Raw genomic sequence first — 24,365 nt, 5'->3', positions numbered from 1 at the left:
TATTTGACTGTGCTGTAAAGTACAAGTGACAAATGCTTAGTCATTTACTATATACTTTTGAAATTATACCATTTGGATGTAAGAAAATATTTCCAATTGCATCCAATTATGTCCTGGGAGAAATTGAGGGATATGTGGGACATTAAATTAGATGACAAATATGAAAATTTCTAAACAAGTGTGGTCTAGTCAGATTGTATCGTGGGGTGAGTGGAGAATGAGGCAAAAAGATCGCTAAATTTGACAAGACCCAATTGTTGCCAATGACTAAAGGCTGAGTCTAGTTGAGCTGCTAGGAAAAGGTGGTTCTTGCATATAAGATTGGCTATGGAAAAGTCTTTAAAACCAAACCACTTTCTAAACTGCTTTTCGACATCAAGCATACAGTGAAATACAGAGGGGCAATTTAGATAAAACTAATGCAAGAAGAAATAAAGTAGTACAAGAATTTGCCTCTGAGATACACCAGACCTCTTTGGAGTTCTGAAGCCAATTAAGTACTTGAAGTATTTGTACTTACCATGTTTGCAGCCCACATAAGATTAGGAAGTGCTAATCCTCCTTGAGTTTTTGGTCTCTGGAGAAATTCCTTATGGATACTGGGCGTTTTTCACCCCATATAAATGAGGAAATCAGTCTGTCTAAATTCGGAAAAAAATATTTTACTAGATAGATTCGGATACATTAAAACAAGTACAAAAACTTGTAAACTGTAAAATGTTGCACAATTAATTTTACCTCAATGAGAACGAATTAGCAAATTCCCTTTTTTTTTTAGTTATAATTTTAATTTAATTTAATAAGGAAGGTTTTTTTTATGGTTTTCTTTCAACAATAGCTTTCTTCAAGCCGCTCTTCCATAAAGGACAGATTTGTGGAGTGCACGACTAATAAACAGAGTTGTGGATCTTTTCAGCTTCCTGCAAAGGGTCTCTTGGCTACTTCTCTGATTAATGCTCTCCTTGCCCGGCCTGTCAGTTTAGGTGGATGGCCATGTCTTGGTAGGTTTGCAGTTGTGCCATACTCTGTCTATTTTCAGATGATGGATTGAACAGTGCTCTGTGAGATCGTCTAACCCTGCTTTAAACTTTTCTCTGACCTGTCTGGGATGTCCATTGGGCTTCATGATGTTGTTTGCTTACTAATGTTCTCTAACAAACCTCTGAGAGCTTTAAAGAACAGCTGTATTTATACTGAGAATAAATTACACACAGGTGGACTCTATTTACTAATAAGGTGACTTCTAAAGGCAGTTGGTTCCAATGGACTTTAGTTAGGGGTATCAGAATAAAGGTGGCTGAATACAACAAATGCATGCCACACTTTTCAGACTTTTATTTGTAATAAACAGTTCATTTTCCTTCCACTTCACACTTATGTGCACTTATGTGTGTTATGGTCTAACACATAAAACACCCATAAAATAAATTAACATTTGTGGTTCTAACATCCCAAAATGTAGTTCAAGGAGTATACATTCTTTTGTAAGAAACACACATATGTATGTATATAGCCTGTATATACGTGCATACACATATGAAAAGTCATACAAAAAAAAAGAAAAAAGCTAACTCTGAAACTCCAGTGTAAACAATATGATTAAATCTTGTCACGCTCTCTTTCCTCTCCACTCATTCTCTTTCACTGCGCAACACTGAATGTCAGTGAGCTCTATAAATAGCAGTTTCTCTTCTCCGTCTTACTATTTCCAGAACTCTGCTCCGCAATGGCTCTCCAAGCTGACAATCAAATCAGCTTTTTTTATTTTTAGCCTTGAGTTCAGAGAACGTAGCAGGAAGAAAAGCTAGAGAGATTGCGCAGAAGGGACATCAAGAGGGTATTTGATGAATCAGCAGGAGTGCATCACCTCATTTTGTAGGATTAGGAGTAAGAATTCAGGTGGATGGAATTCCCATGAAAAACAGAAGAGTATCACAATATAGAACATGCATCCATAATTGAGTATTCACACATTGCATACATAGTCACAACTACTCCCTAGGTTTATTTAAGGAGGAACTTTTCAGATAGCCTACATCCAACTAGTCAGTGACTTGTCATGGTCTCAGACAAGGTATGTCAAAGTGTGGCACTAGAATATAATAAGTAGCGCATGTATACAACAGAATATCTGATTCCTATAACTGGCATAGAATGAATGGCTAGATTACTGCAATGTATTATTTGACTGATTCTTTCCATAGCTTTAATTACACAAAAATTTTATTGTATATACTGTACTTACTCACCCAGTAATATATACAGAATAAATAGCTATTTATCCTGTATATAGGGTTACAGCGGGCGTGGAGACTTAGGTGCCACACAAAACACACAATTTAAGAAAACCAATTAGTCTAATCTGCATTCCTTTAGACTGTGGAAAAAAATTGGAGCACCCAGAGGAAACCCTTGCAAACATGCACACAGACCCGAGACAGGAATCAAACCTGGAACCTGGAGGTGCAAGGAGACAGTGCTAACCGTGCCACTTGAGACGAGCAATGAGATTTAAATAGGTCATAAATATATACAGAGAACTGCAGGGTTTTTTTTAACAGCTAAAGTACAGTAGTACATAGTTTTATAGTAGAATAGGAGGACATTACATGAAAGATGAGCTGAAATTACATAGCTATTTTTAAAAATTGTAAGCTGAGAGTTGAATTTTACTACTCAGGAAATCTTTAGGAATTTTTGCATACTACATAGGGCTATATGATCCGAGTCTGGTCTTGATGTTTTCTGCGTTGGCACTGACTTGTCTTAAATTTCCTAACATTTGTTCCTGAACCTACCTAGTGTTTGGAAATTGTTCTAGTTAAATATGGACTAAAATTGTTCTAGTTAAATATGGACTAAAATTGTTCTAGTTAAATATGGACTAAAATAAATGTTAATGTTGCTTTTTCCATTGCATACAAAATGTTTGATCAGAAGTAAACCATTATTTTGAAAAACCAACAAATGAAGCCAACTAGTTAAAGTAAAGGCTTGGCCCTAAAAGGAATTTGGTGATTTTTGTTTATTTGGTTTATCATCACTTCAATATGAACATTTTCATCTTTTTAAGTTCTTCTACTCCCAATATTTTTTCAGGTGACTTGATCAATGCTTGCCAAAAGTAATCTAGACATGAGAATGGAGAAATAGATTTATGAAACAGCTTTAAAAAGCGAACTAGGCATCACATTCATGTGTGTGGGCTGTGCCCTCATCTAATCTGTCCCAACACAATTAGCCTACTTCACCACTTAGACTGTATTTTCCTCACACTCTCCATGGGATGCAGGACCTACTGTCATAGCTTATGTACTCAATTATACCTCTATCGGAAAAATGCCAAGGAGTTAGTGATGATGCTGAGAGCCCCAAAGTGCATCTAACCACTGATTTAATCGATGGGGAAAAGGCTGGGTCTTTTGAAAGAGTCATGCAGGAATAAAAAATAAAGTGAAAAATAGTTTTTGAAAGTAAAATAACTTTTTTTTAAGCTCGGGCTTAAGCTTGTTGGGGAATGCGAGGTCATGCATGTCGTTGATTTGTCAGCCATTTTAAGCACCACTACAAAGTAGACCTTTAATAGTGTCATAAAATATACATTTTAAGTGTGTAGTTTAGGTGTATAGTTTAGGCTCATTGTGTAGGTGTGTATTTGTGTTGTGTATGTATGTACATCAATAGGCCATAACAAAAAACATTAACATTATCAAATATATACAAGTAAACTGGTGACAGGGTCATGGGCACACAAGGCTTATCCATGCCCACTGGGACCAAATGCCAGCCTGTCCATTAAGGAATCAATCCATGGAGGGCCCATCGCATAACTCACAGCACCCTGTGCCAATGTATTGCCATTGTCTTGGTGCCAGTAACCACAGCACGATACATGAGCTGACATGGTGGCACTAGGGGAACTTCCACAATACTGGACATATTGTTTTGCATAAGGGAAACTAAATTAGCACTAAATTAGCAATTAATAGATTTTAGACTGTATTTCTGAAACTGTGCTTAAAAAGTAGAACATACTATACAGACATTCCTTATCCAATATGGCATGCTGAACATAAATTATCTTAGATATTGAGTAAGGGTTGTTTTATATGGCTCTTGAGTGTTTAGAAACAGGCCTCCCATAACTGGATACTCTGGGGGACCTTAACAGAGCTGCATGCAAGAGGATACCCAATAACCTCAATGAACTGAAACAATGTTGTAAAGAAGAATGGAAAAAAAACAATTGAGAGACTGAGGTGATTACGTCAAGGTATTGTTGATAAGGGTGGATCGAGAAGATACTAAATGGCTTTATTTTTGTTTTGCAAACGTAAATAATGGCACAATGAAAAAAGTTATATGTTTGTCTGGTGTTGTATTTGCCTAATACCACTATGACCTGCTATGATCAAATTATTTTTGTAAAAATAACTTTTACACATGACTGTACAGTAAATCATGTGTTTATTCATCCCTGAAGTTTGGGGTTATTTCGGTAACGGCAATGTGTAAAATATGGGGTTGTTAGACCTGGTGAGATAAAGAGAGAGAGAGAGAGAGAGAAAGAGTGCTTCCTGACCGCTATGTTCTGTTCTGTGGAAACCAGATCACTTGCAGTTTATAGTGAGGTAAGCCTTCTAATCTGATATAGAGCTGTTTTCAAATGTTAATATGCAATGATAAAGCTTATCTGCTAGTCCAGGAGCAATCAAAACAAAACAAATCACGTTTATGATCAGGATCACATTTACACAGAACACACAACACGTTGAATGCCCCCTGTGAGAGTATGATGTACTCTGCTTCACTGTAAGTTTTATAATGATTCTGTGTTAAAAAATATCTATCTCTTGAATTACAGAGCAAAGTGCCTACCTCTAAAGTTTTATATTGAGTAAGTCCGATATGTGCTTGTGAGAGGAGAAGATTTCTAAAATTTCACAATTTTCTACATCCTGTGCAAAGGCAGTCTCTGAAATAGAAAAGTGTTTCTTCTTGTCCCCTTGAGGACCTTCTCTTTGTAAAGCCCTGGAGCAGTTTTTTTACTGCTTCCCCTGCAGTGACTCTTTTGGTAAAGTTTCCAATTAGTGTGTTTAAAGTTTTCTTTGGGTGTTTCTAGCCTGGCAGTAGAGTGGAAGACAGATTTATTGCTATCATACTGTAGCTTATACAACTATACAGTAGAACAAGATGCCATAGCAATATTTTATGGAAAATGTATGTACAAGATAACTTACAGACAACTTATAGTGAAAATTAGAAAAGGTAGGAGTCTGAAACAAACAAGAAGACAATAAATGCACAATGTGCATGTCTGTATTAATTTCAGAATCAGTTTTTTACCAATGTATTTCATTTGTGTCCTAGCCAGGGTTTATTCCAGGGAACCATTCTGATCAGAATGCTTTTTTTCATTTAGCAATCATTCCTTTTTTATTTATTAAATATTTAAAGCATTTAGCAGATATTCGCGGCCAGACAAGCTTACATTTTATTATTTTATCATTAAGCCAACCTAGCAGTTGAGGGTTAAATGTCCTAATCACTGAGCAACCACTGCCCAACAATGATGGGTAAAGTACACAAAATTAGCAATACCTATCCTATTGAGTACATGTCCTCCATTTCCATTTCTACTTGAGCAAAAGTGCAAAAGTAAAATTAGCTTAATTATACAAAGTACCAATCTTGTATTAGCTCACTGCAGCTTTAAAGTCATAATGTGTTTAAATGACAATATGACAAATCATGCAATTATTCCTACAGTAATAGAATAACAGCTTCAAATGCTACACTCCCCTGTGGTTAGGTAACACAATTGCATACAGAAATGTAGTGAAGTAAAAAGTACTGATATTTTGTTGTAAGATGTAATGGATCTTACAACAAAAACAACAAGTAAACGTATCCAAAAAATAAAACTACTTAAGTACAGACATGAGAAACATGTACTTATGTACAGTAAAGAAGTAAATGCAATTAGTAACCTTCTACCTCTGCTGTACATGAGTTGTCATTTCATTATTTACTTACTTTATGACTAGATACAGCAATCCTTGATAAACATTGACATTATTATTAAAAACCAAGAATAATTCAGTCTACATTAAATGCATTGCACAAAACTGTACTTACTTTTACTTTTACTTCTCACTTGATAATTTTTACTTTTGCTTTTACTTCTCACTTGATCGTACCATCAAGGGAACATGCACCTTGAGCTTCACAATTGTAAAACAGGGGGCTTAGCAAAGAAACAAATCATGCAATTTATGAAAAAAAATTATAATAAAGCCTTTTTTATTTAAGTCTTTTTTATGGTTGTATGTGTATTGGATTATTAATTTTTTTTTTGTTACCAATAATTTTGTATAATGTTGCTCAGTCTTCTGTCTTAATTTTATGATCTGCTGCCTAATTTAACCCAGGGCACCAGAAGTGACTTTGCAAGGAAATGTGAAATTTGGTACCTTTTATTACTGAGAGTGCAGCGTGCAGTCTACAGCCACATTCCTCTGTGCCCTCTAAAAGCCTAATATAAGTGCATCTGCATTAGCACTAAAACTATTCGAACTGCATTCTGCATCCGCTTGCTTACTACAGACCTGTGAGTGGCCATGGCCTGGAGGAGGGGCTGAGGTGTGTGTGTGTGTGTGTGTGTGCTGCCTTATAATGCACTGTAAACACTGTACACGGCTGCATTTGGAGCAGAGATGCGTTCCGGGTTGCACTGTACAGGATCTCTGCACGAGTGATTTACACACACACACACACACACACACTTACTGTACACACCACAAGAGCTCGACCGGAGTGTTCGGCACACTTACACTCTTGAGGACGTCTCCACAAGTCATCTGCACACTCACGCTCTTCGGGACGTTTACTGGAGCGCAACGCGAAAAGGAGTGAGAGGAAGTATGGATTAAGGTGGGCCAAGCCCGAAGCGGACCGCACTGCTCCGGAGTCGCGGGAAGGATGCCCGAGCGAGGATGTGCAGCAGCCGGAAGATCGTGTGCAGTCTGCTGGTGCTGTCCGTGCTGCAGGTGGGGCTCGGTGCGGCCAGCATCGCGCTCGGTGCCGTGGCCATCAGCGGCGCGCGCAGCGGCCACAGGACGCAGCAGGGTCACGCGTCCCCGGTGTGGAGCGGGGTGTGTGTACGTTTCACTTTACCTTCTGTTTGTGCGCAAACGCCAGTCTAATAATAACTATTGCAACTTCGCAGCTTTGCGCAACTTGTGCGGTTCATGTTATTGTTTCTAACAGCTCCGAATATTACTACACACACACACACACACACACACATAATAATAATAATAATTCCCTGGTGTTGAATGTTGTGCTTTTATAGGTAGAGTTGGACCTAAAAGAACTATTGTATTATAGCCCAATTAAGGCATATAAAAATGTTTATAAATATATTTTGTGTCATACCCAAATACAATTCGTGCATCTCATATTATGCATTTCATGCATTTTTATTAAATATTGTATTAATATATTAATATCCATCTAATCCATAATTAAATACATTATTTATTTATTAAACAACTTTAAACTCATTTTAATTGACTAAAGTTATCCAGAGTCTCACGTCCTCCGAACCATTTGTAAAAAGCTAATTAAAATCTTGAGTTAAAATGTAGTTGCAGGAATCCTGTATAATTTTTTCAAGGAAAATGAATATGGTGTATTTGTTAAGCTATATTAATAGGCCTAAAAGACTGAAGTCGTACTTTAAATGAAGTTGATAAAAAGGTGCACTATTTTCACAATCCCTGATAACAGCTACAAATTTACATGACAGGGTTTTACTGTAGTCCCAAGCAGTAGTACAGTGTGCTGCTCTTTTCTCTGAGAGTAAAATATAGCTCTATATTTAGTTTCAGGTGTCCTACACTGAGAAAAAAAATAGTACCAAACTTTACCTTTCCCTGTTGCTGTGGTGATATCCACAAGGATACGGCTTTAGTGCGTTTGAAAATGTATCTTTTTCCTTTAAACATGGGTATAGTGCATTTTTAAGAATTATTTAAGGTGCATTAATGGTCTACAATTACTTCTGGGAGAAATTTTAAGAGGTTCATGTAGAAAAAATTTATACAATAAAATACACACCACTGTGAGATAGGAACCAGGAAAGTAACACTTTATCATTTTATTAAGAGTGTACAGGGGTTCCCAAAAGTCTTGTGGGTAAGGTTAGCCCTTTTTTTAAATCAAAATGTAGCTTAATTATATGTAATCACAAAATTAGAGTCATCTCTATCACTTGATGGATTCATGTGAACACATCTGGCATGCTTGTATTTGCACGTCCTTTTAATCCAGCCATGAGAATTATGTCATATTAACTAGATTATGTATTTTAAATACATATCTCTATGATATATATATATATATATATATATATATATATATATATATATATATATCACAAAGAAAAAATTTTTTGGATCCTTTATGATGTCTTTATACTCATAGATTAAATCCTAACTGTAAGACATCAAAGTCATCTGGAGACAAATGGCATGATCCCAGACGTTCAGTCAGAGTTCTCTTAGTCTGCCCTGGAAACCAATTACAACCCTTCATCTGGGCACTTTAGTGTAAACCTCTTGGGTAGGTCAGGTCAGACGTGATCTATAATGCAAGCCTTTTTGTGATTCACTTCTCCAGTTCACATCCATATACTGTAGTGTATTGACTGGGATAGATATACAGTAGGTTTAAGGATAGTATGGGTAATTATAGCATTGCAGGCTTTTTTTGACCTTAAATCCCGGTAGTGACTTTTCATTAACCATTTTTTCAGAACTTTTAACACACCTCAGTAATGTCTTTCTGCTTTGTCTCTTCTTCCAGTTCCTTGTCTGTGGACTCTGTGGGATGCTGTGTGCAAGAAAAAGGACTGGTCTGGTTGTGAGTACAAGCAGTGAGACCTGTTTTAGCTGTATCTTTAAGACTTGTAAAGAATAAAACATAACTGTGCATTCTGTTATAAGAAAATAATCAACAATACAGTGATAGCTTTAGTTCTGACTGCATAGTCACAGGAGATCCTAAATCTCTTTTAAATATGCTACATAAACGTTAACTGATAAGGAATCGTATCTGTATCAGTGATTATACATTTATTAATTTGTTTTATGAGAATTGTCCATCATACCTGTTCATCATAACCCTGTGTAAACTGTTAAGATCACAGCGATAAAGTATACAAAAGAGCACCTTGATGTACTGTAAACCTGTAATTTGACTTAAATTGGGAATTAATTTCAGTCTTGCTTTTATAAGATATTAACACCTTCTGACCAATAATATTTTAGAATTTCATTTGTGTTGTGGAATTATTGTAAATATTATACATTAAATTTTCTGCGATAGTAGATGTAATGTCACATTTTGTTTGAGCACTGCCTGGCCAAAAACGTCACACACTCTAAGATTTGATTCCATCACCTTTAGCTCTGATTACAGAACACAATGAGGTGGTCAGTTCATGTGTGAAAATGACAGCTTATGCTCCCAGAATCACTCTTTCACAGTTTAAGTCCTGGAATATGGCTGTGCCATCAAGGAATAAAATCTCCTTTGATTTTATAACTTTATTCAGTAGATTCAGGTCGTTAGCTGACTTTTATTGCCACATAATATTGCTGAGCTAGACCATAACACTGCCTCCAGAAGCTTGTAGTGGCCACTAGGCTTGATGGATGCATCACTTTTTGCACTTCCCTCGGACTTCTTACCCTGATGCACTTATCTTACTGGAATAAGATAAATCCGAACTGATCAGACCACATGACCTTTATCCATTGCTCCAATATCCAGTGTTTATGGTTGATAACAAATCAAAGTCTTTTTTTCTATTAAGTCACACTAACAAGTGGTTTTCTAATGAACACACAGCTGTTTAGTCCCAATCATGTGAGGTCATCACATTGTGTGCGTATGAAAATGCTCTTACTTTCACTATTGTTGAAGGGTTCTTAAGCTACTTTCAAAGTCTCCTTAGTTGTTTTCTTTGCTTGATGTAGCCCAATAATTTGATCCTTGTGAAAAGCTGACTTTTTTTGCCCGGCTCAGGTAGTTGTAACCTCAGGAAAATCATATTGTACATGCAAAAGTTTTATTTAGTATAGACATTATTCTAAAATTACTTAGAATTCATGATATATACAAATAAATGAATGTAACAAAAGCATCAAAAAACTATTTCTAATTGAAATGTTTAAGTTGGAGGTTCTATACCCATACCTTTTTTAAAAATAACTCAATGTGTAGAAATCAAACAAAACTTAAAACCCAGTGGCATTTTACTTAAATTCTTAAAAATTTCTTCTTAGTCTTATCACGTTGTTCTGTCTGGGATCACACAGAGATATCCATGGTTCTAAATGTGCATAGTCAGGGGGTTTGCAATATTTTAAATATCGTCAGAGTTATAGTGGGAAAAGTTATTCCCTTTATAATTAATTTTACCTGATCACTTGTTTTGTTTAACCCAAAACCTATTTAGGTCTGTAAATAATGTCAGTTGTAAGCTAATGAAAGGACAGAAATGGTTCAGTGAGTGAATACTTAAAAAGTAAAAACTACATACTTCAAGTAAAGTCAAGATAAACCAAGTCAATAATACATGTTATATTTAATCAGTTCATTTTAAATACTGTTTGTTCACAAAATCAATCTTTACTGAGTAGGTCTGGGGATTTTTTCTTACTGTTAAGTGTGTCCTCGTCTGCATTTCCTCAGTGGCCATGTCTCAGAGGTGGACATTTCCTGAATATGAACAGAAACGTTCTGCACATAGAAGACTAGATTTAATTAGACACCTTGAAAATAGAGATGGATGAGTCACAGGAGAGACTGTTAATGACAAATCTATAGTAAAGTGAAACCTAATCTGAAAGGACTTAATTTTTGCACTATAACCAGTGATATTTTCATGATTTCTGCATCTTCTGCATCCATGGACTTTCTCCATATCTAATTCTCACTCTATCTTTTAGTGACTGAATATATTATACACACATTGGAATAACTGAAGTGTTTCCATACATTAATAAATGAAGGAATTGATAGCCTCTCTTGTTTCATAATGGCTTTTTGTAATGGCATTTAGGACACTCTACCCTGTTAGAGATGGCTGTAAATTAACCACGCTTTTTTCCATTGGCTTATCACTTTCTGCTTGCTGTGGTAAAGCAATACAGCCTGCAATTTTGGGGTGGGAAGTGCTTATCTAAGACTGTTTGCATTGCTTAGACCAACAGAAAAAAGATGGTTTACAGAGTTGACAAAATAACGGCATGGCAATATGTCATATACCTGTACAGGATCAGCGCAGTGGGGGTTCTCAGCTGAGAGGAAGCAGTTTGTGGTCAGACCCATGACCATTTTTTTTTACTTTTTTGCAAATGATTAATAAGTAAACAAGAACAAAACAGAGAAATTGCTGACTATTTTATTGGTTAAAACAATGTACTTGCTTAAATATATCCACATATATTCACTTCAAATCAACTGACATTTACAGAAGACTTCAAGCACAGTACAGTCATGAGACTTGTAGCTGCAGTAAAACATTCAAATGGTGCAAACATTTTAAAGAAGGCTCTACGTCCATAAATGACAATCCCTACCGAGATGGCTTGGAGCCCACTGCAGTCGTTCCCGTGAACATTCAGCAAGTGGAATGCCTGATCCTTGAAAATTGCTGAATTTTTATTGCTGAATTGCTGCCACATCCCTGTAAAGTCCTGACCTTTGGGTCATTAAAGAAGTTCTTGGTAGGCCAGCAGTTCAGATGTGAAGCAGGCAGTCCGATCTTGGCTCTGGCATACTGAGAAAAATCTCGACTTAGATGGTATCTAAGCAACCCTGGGATACGTATATTAGTGTACCAGGGGATTATATAGAGACATTTAGAAAGTTTTTACTTATTATATAGAAACATTTAGAATGTTTTTACGTTTTTACCACTGATTTTGGTATTTTAATCAAAATCTTTTAATCAAGAGATTTTCCTTAAGAGAAAATATTACAAGGGTGAAAACATACCTAAAATGTTTTAAATGGCTTATGTTGTGGTCCTTTTTACTGTTACTTTACTGTGTTTAATTTATATATGTAAATAATTGAAGAAAAAAAGTTGGTAATAAAACAGTTGTTAGATGTATTATGGGTAATAAGGTGTAAGTGGCATAATTGGTTTAACAGTGTAGTGTAGAGTTTAGCAATCTGATAGTTGTGAGAAAGAAGCTGAGTGAATATTCCTATAGCTTCTCTTGGATGAAAGGAGGACAAAAAGTTGACTTGGGTGGGAGGAGATCCTGATAATGATGCTGTGTGCTCTGTCAAGACAAGGTACAATTGTTCAGTGACTGGTACTTGGGTGCCAATGATGTGCTGGGCAGTTTTCACCACTTTTTCCAGGCAGGGCTTTTCTTTCTGACACCATGGAGATGCCCTACCATGATAGAGTTAGTCAGGATCCTCTCAATGGTGCAACAGTGTGAGCTTTTTAGTATCTGGGAAGAAAAGTTAATCCTTTGTTTTTCAATCACCTCGGGAAGTAAAGATGCTGTTGCACTTTGCCAACTAGAAGAAAAGTGTTATGGTGCCAGGATAGATCCTCTGGATGTGGACACCTAGGAACTTGAAGACGAGGAGACATTGCACTTTGGTTCCGTTGATGTAGATCAAAGAATGTCCTTTGATGTTTGATTGCTCCTCCACCCTCCCCACCCCCACCCGTCTTCTTTTCGTGAATTCTTTTCTTCATTATATTAAAGGTTTATTTCGTACAAGTACAACAGCAGTGAGCTAGTGTTTTTAAAGGTTTTAAATTTTGTAATTAGTGTCATAAACTACATAATACGTTGGTATATTGGGTCATTTTAGATTCTCATTGAGGGCATGCCTAGCTGTCACAGATGGAGGCAAATGGAGATGATTCAGTGATAGCCCAGTTAATCCCCCCCCCCCCCCCCACCCCCACCCCCTATTCTCTTCACACTGAAAAGTGCCTGCTAATATTGTATATCTGTATTCAGATTGTCCCTCCTGTCTCCAGACATAACTGTAGAATTCTGGCTCAGGGTGATGGGTGTGTCTTTTTTTTTATTTCAAATGCTCAGTGCACTTAAAGCGTATGTGTGAATGTAGGGTCATTGTAATTAACGGTAAAGCACTAATGGGAGGTGTGACTTTGGCTAAATAACAAAAGTTGAGAGTGCACTCTCAGCTTATGTTATTTAGCCAAACAATCTGAGCTAAAAGTTACTAAAAAAAAGTGATGAAGCTGCATTATGGTGACATTAGATAACACCGCTCCCTGGCACAGTTTGCACAATTAAAACCAACAGAACAGCAGAATCCTGAATGGCTATTAAACTCATCTCGGCTTTTTTCCTCTATATATCATTGTGCATTTCTCTGCTGAATAGGCTTTAACCTTTTAAGGTGAACCCATAATCTGACCAAAATATGCAAACCTGCTGCCTCTCTGACAGTTTATAATAAATTCTGTAAGCTTGCAAAAACAGTCATTTTAGTTCCCTTGAATAATTAAATACAACTGATGTTGTAAATTTTGCAAAATTTTACATTTGGCAAATGTTTTGTATTAGATACATATCATATAAACTAAAAAAAAAAAAACATAGCGTCTTAAACAATTTCTACAATTATCTCTGCAGAACTGGTTATAAAATATGTGTAAGTACAACCCTTAACTAACCAAATAACCCACAAGTAATCCTGTTTTGTATGTTGATATATTTGCATGTTTTATTACATTCTGTGGTTATTTGGTTGTTGGTTTGTTTGTTTAACGTCTAATTATGTTCTATAATTGCTAAATAGGTTCTAAATAGATAAATTAAACAGAATCACTAATTATGACTTTGTATTTTACCAACAGCACTAATAACAATATTGATGAAGATGATGATGATGAAGTAGTCTTGAATTTTCTAGCATCTCATGTACTAATTAGCAGCTCAGAATGTTTTAAAGGGAAAGAATAAAAACAAATGAATATCCAGAGAACATTATGTCTAAATTTGAATAAAAAGTTAAGGAAAAAAACTTTTTAGAATAATTGTAAGAATGGCTATGTAGAACAGATTTTACCGTAATTAACAGCTCCAAATGTAATCGAAGTCAAAAAATTGGAAACACTTGAATATATTGAACCCTTTTTAGAAAGTGTTTTACAGCAAAAACTATTTGCTTCCTTCCTGATTTATTTCTTTTATTATTTATATATTTTTTAACCATTCAAGGGTGGACTTGTTGGTGTTTTACATCATTGACCTGCTGCCCAACCTAAATATTTTTTACAGCACTGTACATACATCAGGGAATGAATAAGGTTTAAATATTTATGTGCAGCCTTACAAATAATAAATACTTATTAGAATACCTATTAGAATTATTACTTATTACTTAAAGGAACTTTAAGATAAATTCTGGACGCCACAGGTAACCAGTGCACTCCTGGATAGATCTAAGGATTTAAGTCAAAAAAACATAAAGAAATTTTTATTCCTCTCTCACTTCCGTTCTGTCTGTCTTTCTTTCCCTTAGATGATTCTGTTCTCAGCATGCTGCATTTGCGGCCTGATCGGAGGAATCCTGAACTTTCAGTTTGTGCGGGCACTGGTGAAGCGTCCCGACACGGTGGGTTCGCTGCACATGGCTGCCATGTCTCTCGCCTGCCTGGGGATCAGCAGCTGTACCCTGTCCACATGGCTGACGTGCCGGCTGGCCAGCAGTGAGCAGCAGCGCATGTTCCTGGAGCGCGAGCATTCGCTGCATCATTCCCACGAGATGGCCGAGAAAGTAGAGGAGGAACGGAGGAGAGGAGAGCACAGTCCGGGTGCTTCTCAGTGTTTCAGTGTAGGCTTGCACTTGTTTCTCAGAGATTTGTTATCGTGACTGACAGCTCTGTGTGTGGGTGTAAAAATAGATTTGTCCCCTAGTGGAGATTCTTACTTGATACATTTTTGATAATCGTGCTTCTACCTGATCATTCTCTCTCTCTGTTTCCAAACAGGAAGTAATGGATAACTCCAGCAATGGCATCCCACAAATCACATAAAATGGTCGGAGCACATCGCCATGACAAGCACTCTCTATAGGAGTAAAATTATGGGGCCGATGGCCGTCCATAGAACATTTCCTGCACACTGCAGGTCCTTGAATACTTAATGCTACTGTGGCTAAAAAAGGGAAGAGATAATCTCTCTGGATTGAGCACCAATCAGCATTCAGGGACACGATGCCTCAGGAGTGTTCATTAGTGAATACTGAGCATTGCATCAGTGAGCACAGAACATGCATGTAACTTTTACTTCCTTTTTTTCTCATATTATCCCTCTCCCTTTCTTAATGCATTCCTCCAGCATCTTTCCATTATTCCTACCGATCATGGGTTATGGGAATGATGACTCTGTCTCCGAAATTCATACAGTATATGGCGTAGTGAATGCTCAGACCTCAAATATAAGAAATGCACAATGTAAAATGCTTGTATAAGAGAATAATTTATTGATTTACAGTATTTTTATATAAAAGCTTCATATAAAAATGAAATAAAAAAGAATGAATGCACCTTGTTTTTGTGTCTTGTCTTGCTTTTATATATAACCACTAAGCCAGGGTGCCACCCCATACAATAATAAAAGGAGAAGATTATTTTACAAATATACACAGTGGATATAAAAAGTCTACACATCCAAAAAGCCATAAAATTTTTTACATTTTTATTCATATTTATTGAATAAGCTTTTAATTTTCTTTTTTAAGGTTACTGGCAGTCGTATAAGCATTTCACTGCATATCGTACTGTGTATGACTGTGACAAATAAATTTTGAATTTAAAAATTTGAATTTGAATTTGTTTTTGTCATTTAAAAAAGTGAGACCAAGAAAAAAAAACTATTTTTTTCCACCTTTAAGGTGACGTTATACTGTAGGTCTGAAAAGTTCTGAAGCACCTTTTGATTTTATTACAGCACTCAGTATTTTTAAGTAGAAGTATATCAGCATGGCACATCTTGACTTGGCAATATTTGCTCGCTCTTCTTTGTAGGAATGCTCAAAATCTGTTAGATTGCATGATGGCATCTCGTTTTGCACAGCCCATTTCAGATCACCCCACAGATGTTTATTTGGACTTTGGGCTCATGGCTGTGCCATTCCAAAACTTTAATCTCTTTCTGGTGAAGCCATTCCTTGGATGTATGCTTTGGGTCATTGTCATACAGAAAGATGTTATACAGAAAGTGTCTCTTCATTTTCAGCTTTCTAGGAGAAGGCTGTAGGTTTTGTGCTAACATTAACTGGTATTCGGAACTGTTCATAATCTCCTTCACTTTGACTATGGCCCCAGTTCCAGCTGAAAAAAAAACATCCTCCAACCACGATGCTGCCACCACCATGCTTCACTATGGGTATGGTGTTATTTGGGTGATGTGCAGTGTTTTTGCATCAAACATACTGTACCTTTTGAAATTATAGACAAAAAGTTCAACCTTGCTTTCATAAATTCATAACACATTTTCCCCACATGCTTTTGGAAGACTTCAAATGTGTTGTTGCTGTTTTTCTTCACCCCACCCCATAACCCAGACATATGATGAATGCAGGAGATTGTTGTCACATCTACTACACAGCCAGTTTTTGACAGAATTCCTGCAGCTAATTTAATGTTGCTGTAGGCCTCTTGAAGAAGAAAGCTCTATAAACTTAATAACCTGGTCATTTAGTACATTCAGGTCATCAATTGATTTCATTTTATTGCCACATGACATTGCTGGAACACAACGACACATGGAACAAACAATACAGTACCTTACACATTTCAGATTGCTTGTATGGCTTTTATACTTAGTCAGTACAGTTTCACAGCTGTATGTTCTGTGTGTTTCGTGTAGTATAGACACTAAGTTGACAAGTCTGTTTGAATGTATTACCATCCATTACATATAAACTCAGTGCATTGCCATTACAAGATTGTTGGCCTGTCTGACCTTCACTGGTGCCTCTGAGTCTCGCTCTACAGGTATAATGCTCTAAATGGTCAATACATCTATGTACACATGTATCTGTGTTTTCAAGTTTTAAAAGAAAGTGAATCCACACATTCTTGACCATCCAGAATAGAGTTCGGCAGCACTATGGACACGCCTTAAACCCACAAACACTTTGACAAATCTTGCAACTTATGTCGAGATAAGTTATGAATATTATACATAACGCCAAAGTGTACTAAGTCTCCTGGAATAGACTTCAGGCCCCCCGTGACCCTGCATACAGGATGCATAGGTATAGGCAAAGAGTGAGGTGAGTGAGTGTATGCCTTTGAGGATTTATTTCTTCTCCCTTAAAACTTAAAAAACTTAAACTTAAAAGCTGCACAGATCCGTGCTGGCAACACAGCATACTGTAGGTCAATGATTATTTCAAAATATATATGTGTTTATATGTATTAATGGGGAAGCTTTAGACATCTTATTGTGCATTTGGGTTTCAGATATGTCAGGTAGAACAAAAGTTATCATTATTTTGATAATGTGTAAATTTTACCACTACTGGAATAGTGTCATAAAACAACCGAAAACAGTCATTGAGAAGAATGCTACTTTAACATAATAATTATTTATTTTAATAATAAAATAAAGTCATTTGGTCACAAAATTTCCACTGCATAAAAAAAATCTAAACTATATTACGTTCATTTGTGTTCGTGTCCTCTGGGCGCTGGACAAACTAATGTCTCTGTAGGCATGGAAATTTTTGAAAAGCATGTGAGTTGATGCTGAGCTCTAATTGAATTTTTTCAAATCATACTTGGGGCACAGCACCTCCAATTTTTTTTTTCTTAGCGAATCAATATTGGTTTTAAATATTTGGGCTCATGTGATTGGACCATTCTCAACGGGTCTTATTAATGGTCAGCAGATTGTTAGTTAATGTATTTAATAGTGATTGATGTGGAAGCCAGCTAAATAAAAGATAAAATTCTAAAATATCTTTGCTAGAATACCCTTCGCAGGGCCATCGGACGAAGAAAGAAAAAAGTTAAAGAGCTTGGAACAGATCGACCTGATCTAATTAAGCAACAGTCAAGCGATCGCGGCCAAGCTTAAACTCTGTGCTTTTCCAGCATTTCTTATGGCTATTTACAGGCGATTATTAAAAGTTTAATAATTAAAAAAAGATTATTTAATTTTGTCCCATCCACCCTCGTCACTGCTTGATGGGTTTCCTCCGGGTACTCCTGGTTTCCTCCCAAAGTCCAAAGACATGCAGGTTAGGCTAATTGGTGTTAATGTCCATAGTGTGTAAGTGTGTGTATGTGTGTGTGCCCTGCGATGAATTGGCACCCCGTCCAGGGTATACACCGCCTCGTGCCCTAAGTCTCCTGGTTTAGGCTCCAGGCCTCCCGCGACCCTGAATACAGGATAAAGCGGTACAGACGTAAGTAAGTAAGCGCGTTTCTGGCTCCTCCTCGCCGCTAGGTGGCGATAAATCCCAGTTAAGGTTTGGGTTGTTTTTTTAACACGAGGAAACAAACCACGTGTTTCCGTCCCAAAGTTTTAAGGCAACATGGCCAACCCGGAGCAGGCGGACGATGAACCGAAACGCAGTGTAATTTCCACAGACGGGTCCGCGGGGGTAAACCCAGCCCCGGGCCGTGGTTCGCTCGCCGCGCCGTGTCTGATCCCGAGCTTCGCGGACGCGCGTGAGCTCGTGCCCGCGCCGTACTCGTGTCTCGTGCTGCACACGCACCGCAGGCATGTTGCCCTCCCGCCCCTGTACCTGAACAAGAAGAGGACCGGGATCCAACAAGAACTCAACGCCGAGCTTCTGAAGTACTCCAACAGGTAGATGATATTTTAATGTGTGTGTGTTTGGCCCAGAGGTTAGTGGTTAAGGTTAGCTTAAACACTGTCAGATGGGGTCTGAAAGCGTGCCGGTCGGGTTTGGGTTTTAAACAGCGACTCTCACACTATTATCAGTCCTGTGTGTATAAAAAGACACTGCAGATTTATTTTAGGAACATTGTTTAAATCCTGGTGCATGTGCCACACACACAGAGAGAGAGAGAGAGAGAGAGTGCTGCATTCACATTAAACCTAACAGTGACGCTTCTGTTTAATGTTTACTGTATGAAGTTAGTTAACACTGATGATGCAGCAAGCAAATTCAGTTTTTAAAAAATTGTCCATTTAGAGTTTGTAATTTTTATTCATTACACACACACACATATGTATAAATACATGTTGAACTAAATGTTCCCTAAAACATGGTGACCCTTAGCCAAAATGCATCGTCCCACATCTCTATAAGAATGTAATAATCTTTGTGATGGTAACTGTAAGCAGTTTCTTGGTCATAAGCTGAAGGACTGTAGGTTGATGAATCAAGGAGACGTTAAATACAGTATGAGCAAATCTCGTATTATTTACAAAACATCTCTGACTGGTGTCTGTCTCTTTTACTGTCTCGCAGTTTGAAAGGTGTGCCTTTGGCCTATGATGGCATCAAAATTATTGGGCAGCATGGAGACATTTTCGATGACCAAGGCTACATTCATTTAAACGTTGAAGCATCGTTTGTGATTTTCAAGCCGATGAAAGGAGAAACACTTGTGGTGAGATTTATATGTAGATTTTTATTTACATTTATGGGTTAATTTATATAAATAAATAATTATTTAATCTTTGAAAGATTTATAATCATTTTAGGCAATTATGAAAAGGTCAATCTTCTGTCTGTTCTCTAATATTAAACTAGATATGTTCTATCTGTATCACCCAGGGTGTGATCAATAAAATCGGAGTGGGCCACGTGGGCTGCCTGGTGCACGGCTGCTTTAACGCCAGCGTGGTGAAGCCGGCTCAGCTCACTTCTGAGCAGTGGAGAGACTCTGGCCTGAAGCTGGGAGGCAGCCTGATGTTCGAGGTGTGTCAGTTGGACGCTGATGTGGCTGGAGTTCTGCTGATCAGAGGAAGACTGGAAAAGTCCAGGTACGTTTATGAAAATGCTGTGAAATTACGAATACTGTGCAAGAGTCTAAAGCCATCATTTATCTCTTCATATTAAATTAAAGTAAATGATTAAATTAATGAAACGTGAGCAAATGTTTTACAGGCTGCAAAATGCTTAAAGATTTAAAATTAGTTTATGTAACAACCTCAGCAGCGACCTAATTTCCCCTTTCTAAATGCACATAAGATTGGTTTTTCACGAATGTTATTGAATTCATACAGAAAATGGCCTAATAGTGTCAAGATATTAATATTGGGGGAAATCTTCTGTCAGGTCAATTATTTTTGTTTCTATAAATATTGTTTAGTATAATTACGTTTACATTCTGGACCATTGCACAAAGTCACTTTTTCTATGCATATTTGCACACCATTATATTTCTATTTGTACAGTATATTTCTATTTTCAGTTTCTATTTTTAGTTCTATTTTTCCTAGTTAAATTTTATTTTTATTTTTTTATTTAAATTTTCTATCGTATTTCTTTTATTCATATTTATTACTTATTATAAGCTTTAATTCTCTTTTTAAGGTCACTGGCGGTCGTGTAAGCATTTCACTACATTTCGTACTGTATGACTGTGTATGTGACAAATAAAATTTGAATTTAATACGTATATTATGACCAGCTTTTGCATCTCATTAATTTTTCTTTGATAAATCACAACAGCATTATTAATATGTATTATTTCTCTTCAACTTCATGGACTTTTTATTAATATTATTTTTATTATTATTTTAAAAACCATAGGAGTATGATTTTCATGTTATATGCTATGTATTATGTACGTAGTAGAAAGAGTCATGTGAATTGATCTCTGGCGGAAGAAATAACATGAAATATAAGACAGGGATAATAAAGAAATCAGTTTTACATTAGTAAAATGCTTGGGGGGGAAGAAAGTGACAGTTTTGTCCTGGTTTTATGTTAAACATAATGTAGGTCTACCATTACTCTTCAAAAGGATTTAAATTCCAAATCTTGTATGTAATTACAATGTAAGTGCAGTTTTGAAGCATTTCATCAGCTCCAGTTTGTTTAATCATACATGAGATAAAGTAGAAAAAAATCATTTATCATCTTTGTCATGTGAATATTTTTTTTTTTTGCCTGTTTTTAATGTGCGCTGTTTTTTAAAAATCTGTTTTAGGGTGAACGAGCTTGTTACCTCCTTCAGCAGTGCAGGAATGGGGGAAGATGAGACGCTGGAAATGGTCACTGAGGCAGACTCATTAACAACTGAAGACCCAACGGAGAGCTGTGATGCTTCCAAGCCCAAGAAGAAAAAAAAGAAAAAGGACAAAGAAAAGAACAAGAAATCTGTGGAGGAGCTAAACAACAACCAGACAGATGGGGAAGTGACTCATGATGTGAATGGTAACAGAGTGGAGGTGGATTCTGATCCCAGCAGCCGTCCAAAGGAGAAAAAGAAGAAGAAGAAAAAGGATAAAAAGCAGGAATCAGATGCTAAGCTGCTGTCCCCTAGTGCTGATCTCCTGAACAGTGACTCAAGTGGATATATTAGTGGAAAAAGCAGTAAAAAGAGAAAAGCACAGGAGGATGAGCACCTCCAGAAGGACTCTGACATTCATCTAGCTAAAAAGAAGAAAAAGATAAAGTGAGACTTGTTTTCATGCTATGACTTTAATTTTTAAAGTGTCTGAATGTGTATTGTTAGTAATATATCATAATGCAATAAAGGACAGATTATTCTCTAACAGTATATTCTGTATACTCTATGCAGATGTACTGTAGAACAGTATACTCTTCTTTTTTTAACCAATAGAGGGCAGTATGGAGTTTTCAATGTTCCTTAAATTGAATTAAACTGATTTAGATTGGCATTCGAGTATTGATGGAATGTGTATGAAAGCAACATATAATAATTATAATAAAAGTGAAGGCTATTTGCTGCATTTTAAAATGGTATCTTAAAAACAAACAAAATCTGTAGTTTGTTGTTTTGAGTTAAACATTAAAATTGAAAGTACTTTTTTAAATATTTTTAAATGAACTTTTTCAAAAAGTCAAGCATCTGTTAACGATTAATCGTTCAGTTTGTTAAATATTCATAAACAGTATTCAGGTTGCTCATGCTAGTATTCTGATTCATCCGTTTGCGTTCATGCCGAAGAATTAAATTAAAGCAATACAAGATGGTGATTAAACATGGGCTGCGATGCTGTTGATTTGTCCAGGACTGTTGTTCGAAAGCAAGGGAATAAGAAAACAAGACTTGAGGGTGTACATATACAGAGCAGAGGTACTGTGCAACAGCAGGTACACAATCGCTCTGTATATGTACACCCTCAAGCCTTGTTTCCTTGCTTTCCAAGGTTGGTATTAAACACTTGTGGAAAATCAGTACACAGGATCCTTGGAAAGCAAGGATGCTGTTGCAAAGTACTTCTGCCCTGTATCACACTCAAGAAAAAAGAAATCCTTCGCTGATAATCAGTACCAACTTGGTGCTAGTTAAGGTCGCAAAGGAGCATGGCCCATCCTCTTCATTAAATGTCAGACTCCTGCAAATAAAATGAATTATAAAATCATAATTTTTCACCACATTTTGTAAAAAAAAAAATACAGCCTATATTTATGGTATAATTAAAATACGATACTTTTAAATGCTTCTATTATGGGTGTCAGCATAATAGCTGAGTATTCTGCCATTGCATGGGTGTTCCCGTAAATCCTGGGGCTTTCAGTCTGTTCTTATGAGCAAGTTTTAAAAAATTTTAGCAGGATCAAGAACGCCTTTTTTTATGTTCTTGTGAGTCCGAATGTAAACTTAGGGCACAAACACACAAGAAATCCTATAATATGCATTGAGGAACATGTTATAAATTCTATTGCTTTTGCTGAATATCTTAAATTGTATTTACATTTTTTAATGTAACCGTACCTCTGCTCTGTATATGTACACCCTCAAGTGCCATTGAATTTGACTGATTAAATTCTTGAAAACTGGATTGTATTGTTTCTGCAAGTTTAAATCTGAAATGGCCAATTTTAACACAGACACCTAAAAGTAAAATCTGATTGTTTTGATTCATATTTTCTGATATTTCATACACGTTTCCATCGTTTTCTTTTGATTTTATAAAGCTGCTTGTGGACAATGACCATTGTTAAGTGCTATACAAATAGAATTGAATAGAATTGCAACAAGTTTAAATGAAAGGAAAAATTAAATTTGTGATTTTTTTTTCAACATAACATTTCATTAAGTGTTTTAGCATTGTGTTTTATTTTCCATAGATATGCATGTCAGCAGTTGCAAATGCAGATACTTTTTTTTTTATTGTACAGTTGCTCCATTTTTAATAAATAAGATTATTTTGGAAGAGCCTGTTGTGTACCTGCAGGTTATTTCTCAGATAAATTTCAAAGAAACTGATGCTTGCACTTTAAATACATTGCCATGTTTATCCAAAAAAATTGAGACAGATAACTGAAATGTCCTGGTGTACATCACAGTCTGAAAGGGCTTTCCCCAGACCGGACCAAGCCAACACACACGTGCTTTCGTTCCCTGCCAGTATTTCGTGTTATAAAGTTTCTTATATTACGTGAACAGGAAACTTAAAAAAGGCCATTCCAAACCTCAGACAGATTTCTGACTCTGAAGAAAAAATCCAGAGGAAAAACAGCGTTATTGGCAGGTGCTCAGTCTGCTCCCTGCTGTGGCTTCTGTTCTGAGGAAATATTCCCACCTCCATGCACTGACCTAGACCTGGACTTCGGCCTGCATTCACGTCGACGTATTAAAGCGAGGACGTCCAAACCACAATCCCTTTTATCCAAGGCCAATTGGAGGAAAAAAAATATAGAGTCACAGGTGATGGAGTACCTGCAGCAATGAAATAAATCTAATACTTGATATTGTACTAAAATTTCAGCTTCTGTGGGAATTGTTTTCCTGATATTTGACTCTGACATTACAGAAGTTCTGGCCACAATCAGGGATTTACATTAATGCTCTTGTTCAAATTTTCCAAAGTCCTTTTGATAACAAGAAGGGACACGTTAAGCACATGCCCTACACAATCTCTGATATTTATTTATTTAATTTCTTTTAACAAAGAAATATCCATAAATTATTGCTGTGCAGAAGTTGTTTGCAACTGGATTTTTTAGGATTTTTTTCTATTTTTTACTGTAAAAAGTCTCCAGTGTCAAGGATTTGTAACAGCCTGGAAGTTTTCCATAATAGGAAAGTCTTTAGCATCTAAATTGTTTCTCAGTAACATGACAAGATGCATTTTTTTTATCTTATTTACTTATTTTTA

The 24,365-nt window shown here is 36.5% G+C and overlaps 2 protein-coding genes across 3 annotated transcripts; both read left to right on the top strand.

The window, feature by feature from the left end:
• Positions 1-6,712: 6,712 nt before the first annotated feature.
• LOC128519351 (transmembrane protein 196) lies at positions 6,713-15,526 on the top strand. 2 transcript variants are annotated; one of them, XM_053493056.1, is made up of 4 exons: positions 6,713-7,154; positions 8,869-8,925; positions 14,602-14,913; positions 15,071-15,526. In XM_053493056.1, the coding sequence occupies exons 1-4, from the start codon at positions 6,996-6,998 to the stop codon at positions 15,113-15,115; spliced, it is 573 nt and encodes a 190-aa protein (XP_053349031.1). In that variant the 5' UTR covers positions 6,713-6,995; the 3' UTR covers positions 15,116-15,526. The 2 variants fall into 2 exon arrangements, with proteins under 2 accessions (XP_053349031.1, XP_053349030.1); XM_053493055.1 differs by having other exon boundaries at positions 6,713-7,160.
• Positions 15,527-18,593: 3,067 nt separating this feature from the next.
• Positions 18,594-22,002, top strand: polr1f (RNA polymerase I subunit F). The gene is made up of 4 exons (XM_053491528.1): positions 18,594-18,905; positions 19,534-19,675; positions 19,843-20,051; positions 21,224-22,002. Exons 1-4 carry the CDS (start codon positions 18,628-18,630, stop codon positions 21,693-21,695), a joined length of 1,101 nt encoding a protein of 366 aa, XP_053347503.1. The 5' UTR covers positions 18,594-18,627; the 3' UTR covers positions 21,696-22,002.
• The last annotated feature ends 2,363 nt before the right edge of the window (positions 22,003-24,365 follow it).

The sequence above is a fragment of the Clarias gariepinus genome, chromosome 3, assembly GCF_024256425.1.
Source record: "Clarias gariepinus isolate MV-2021 ecotype Netherlands chromosome 3, CGAR_prim_01v2, whole genome shotgun sequence".
NCBI classification, from domain to species: Eukaryota; Metazoa; Chordata; class Actinopteri; order Siluriformes; family Clariidae; genus Clarias; species Clarias gariepinus.
Note: the sequence above shows the minus strand (reverse complement) of the source record. Positions and strands in the feature narration are given on the sequence as shown.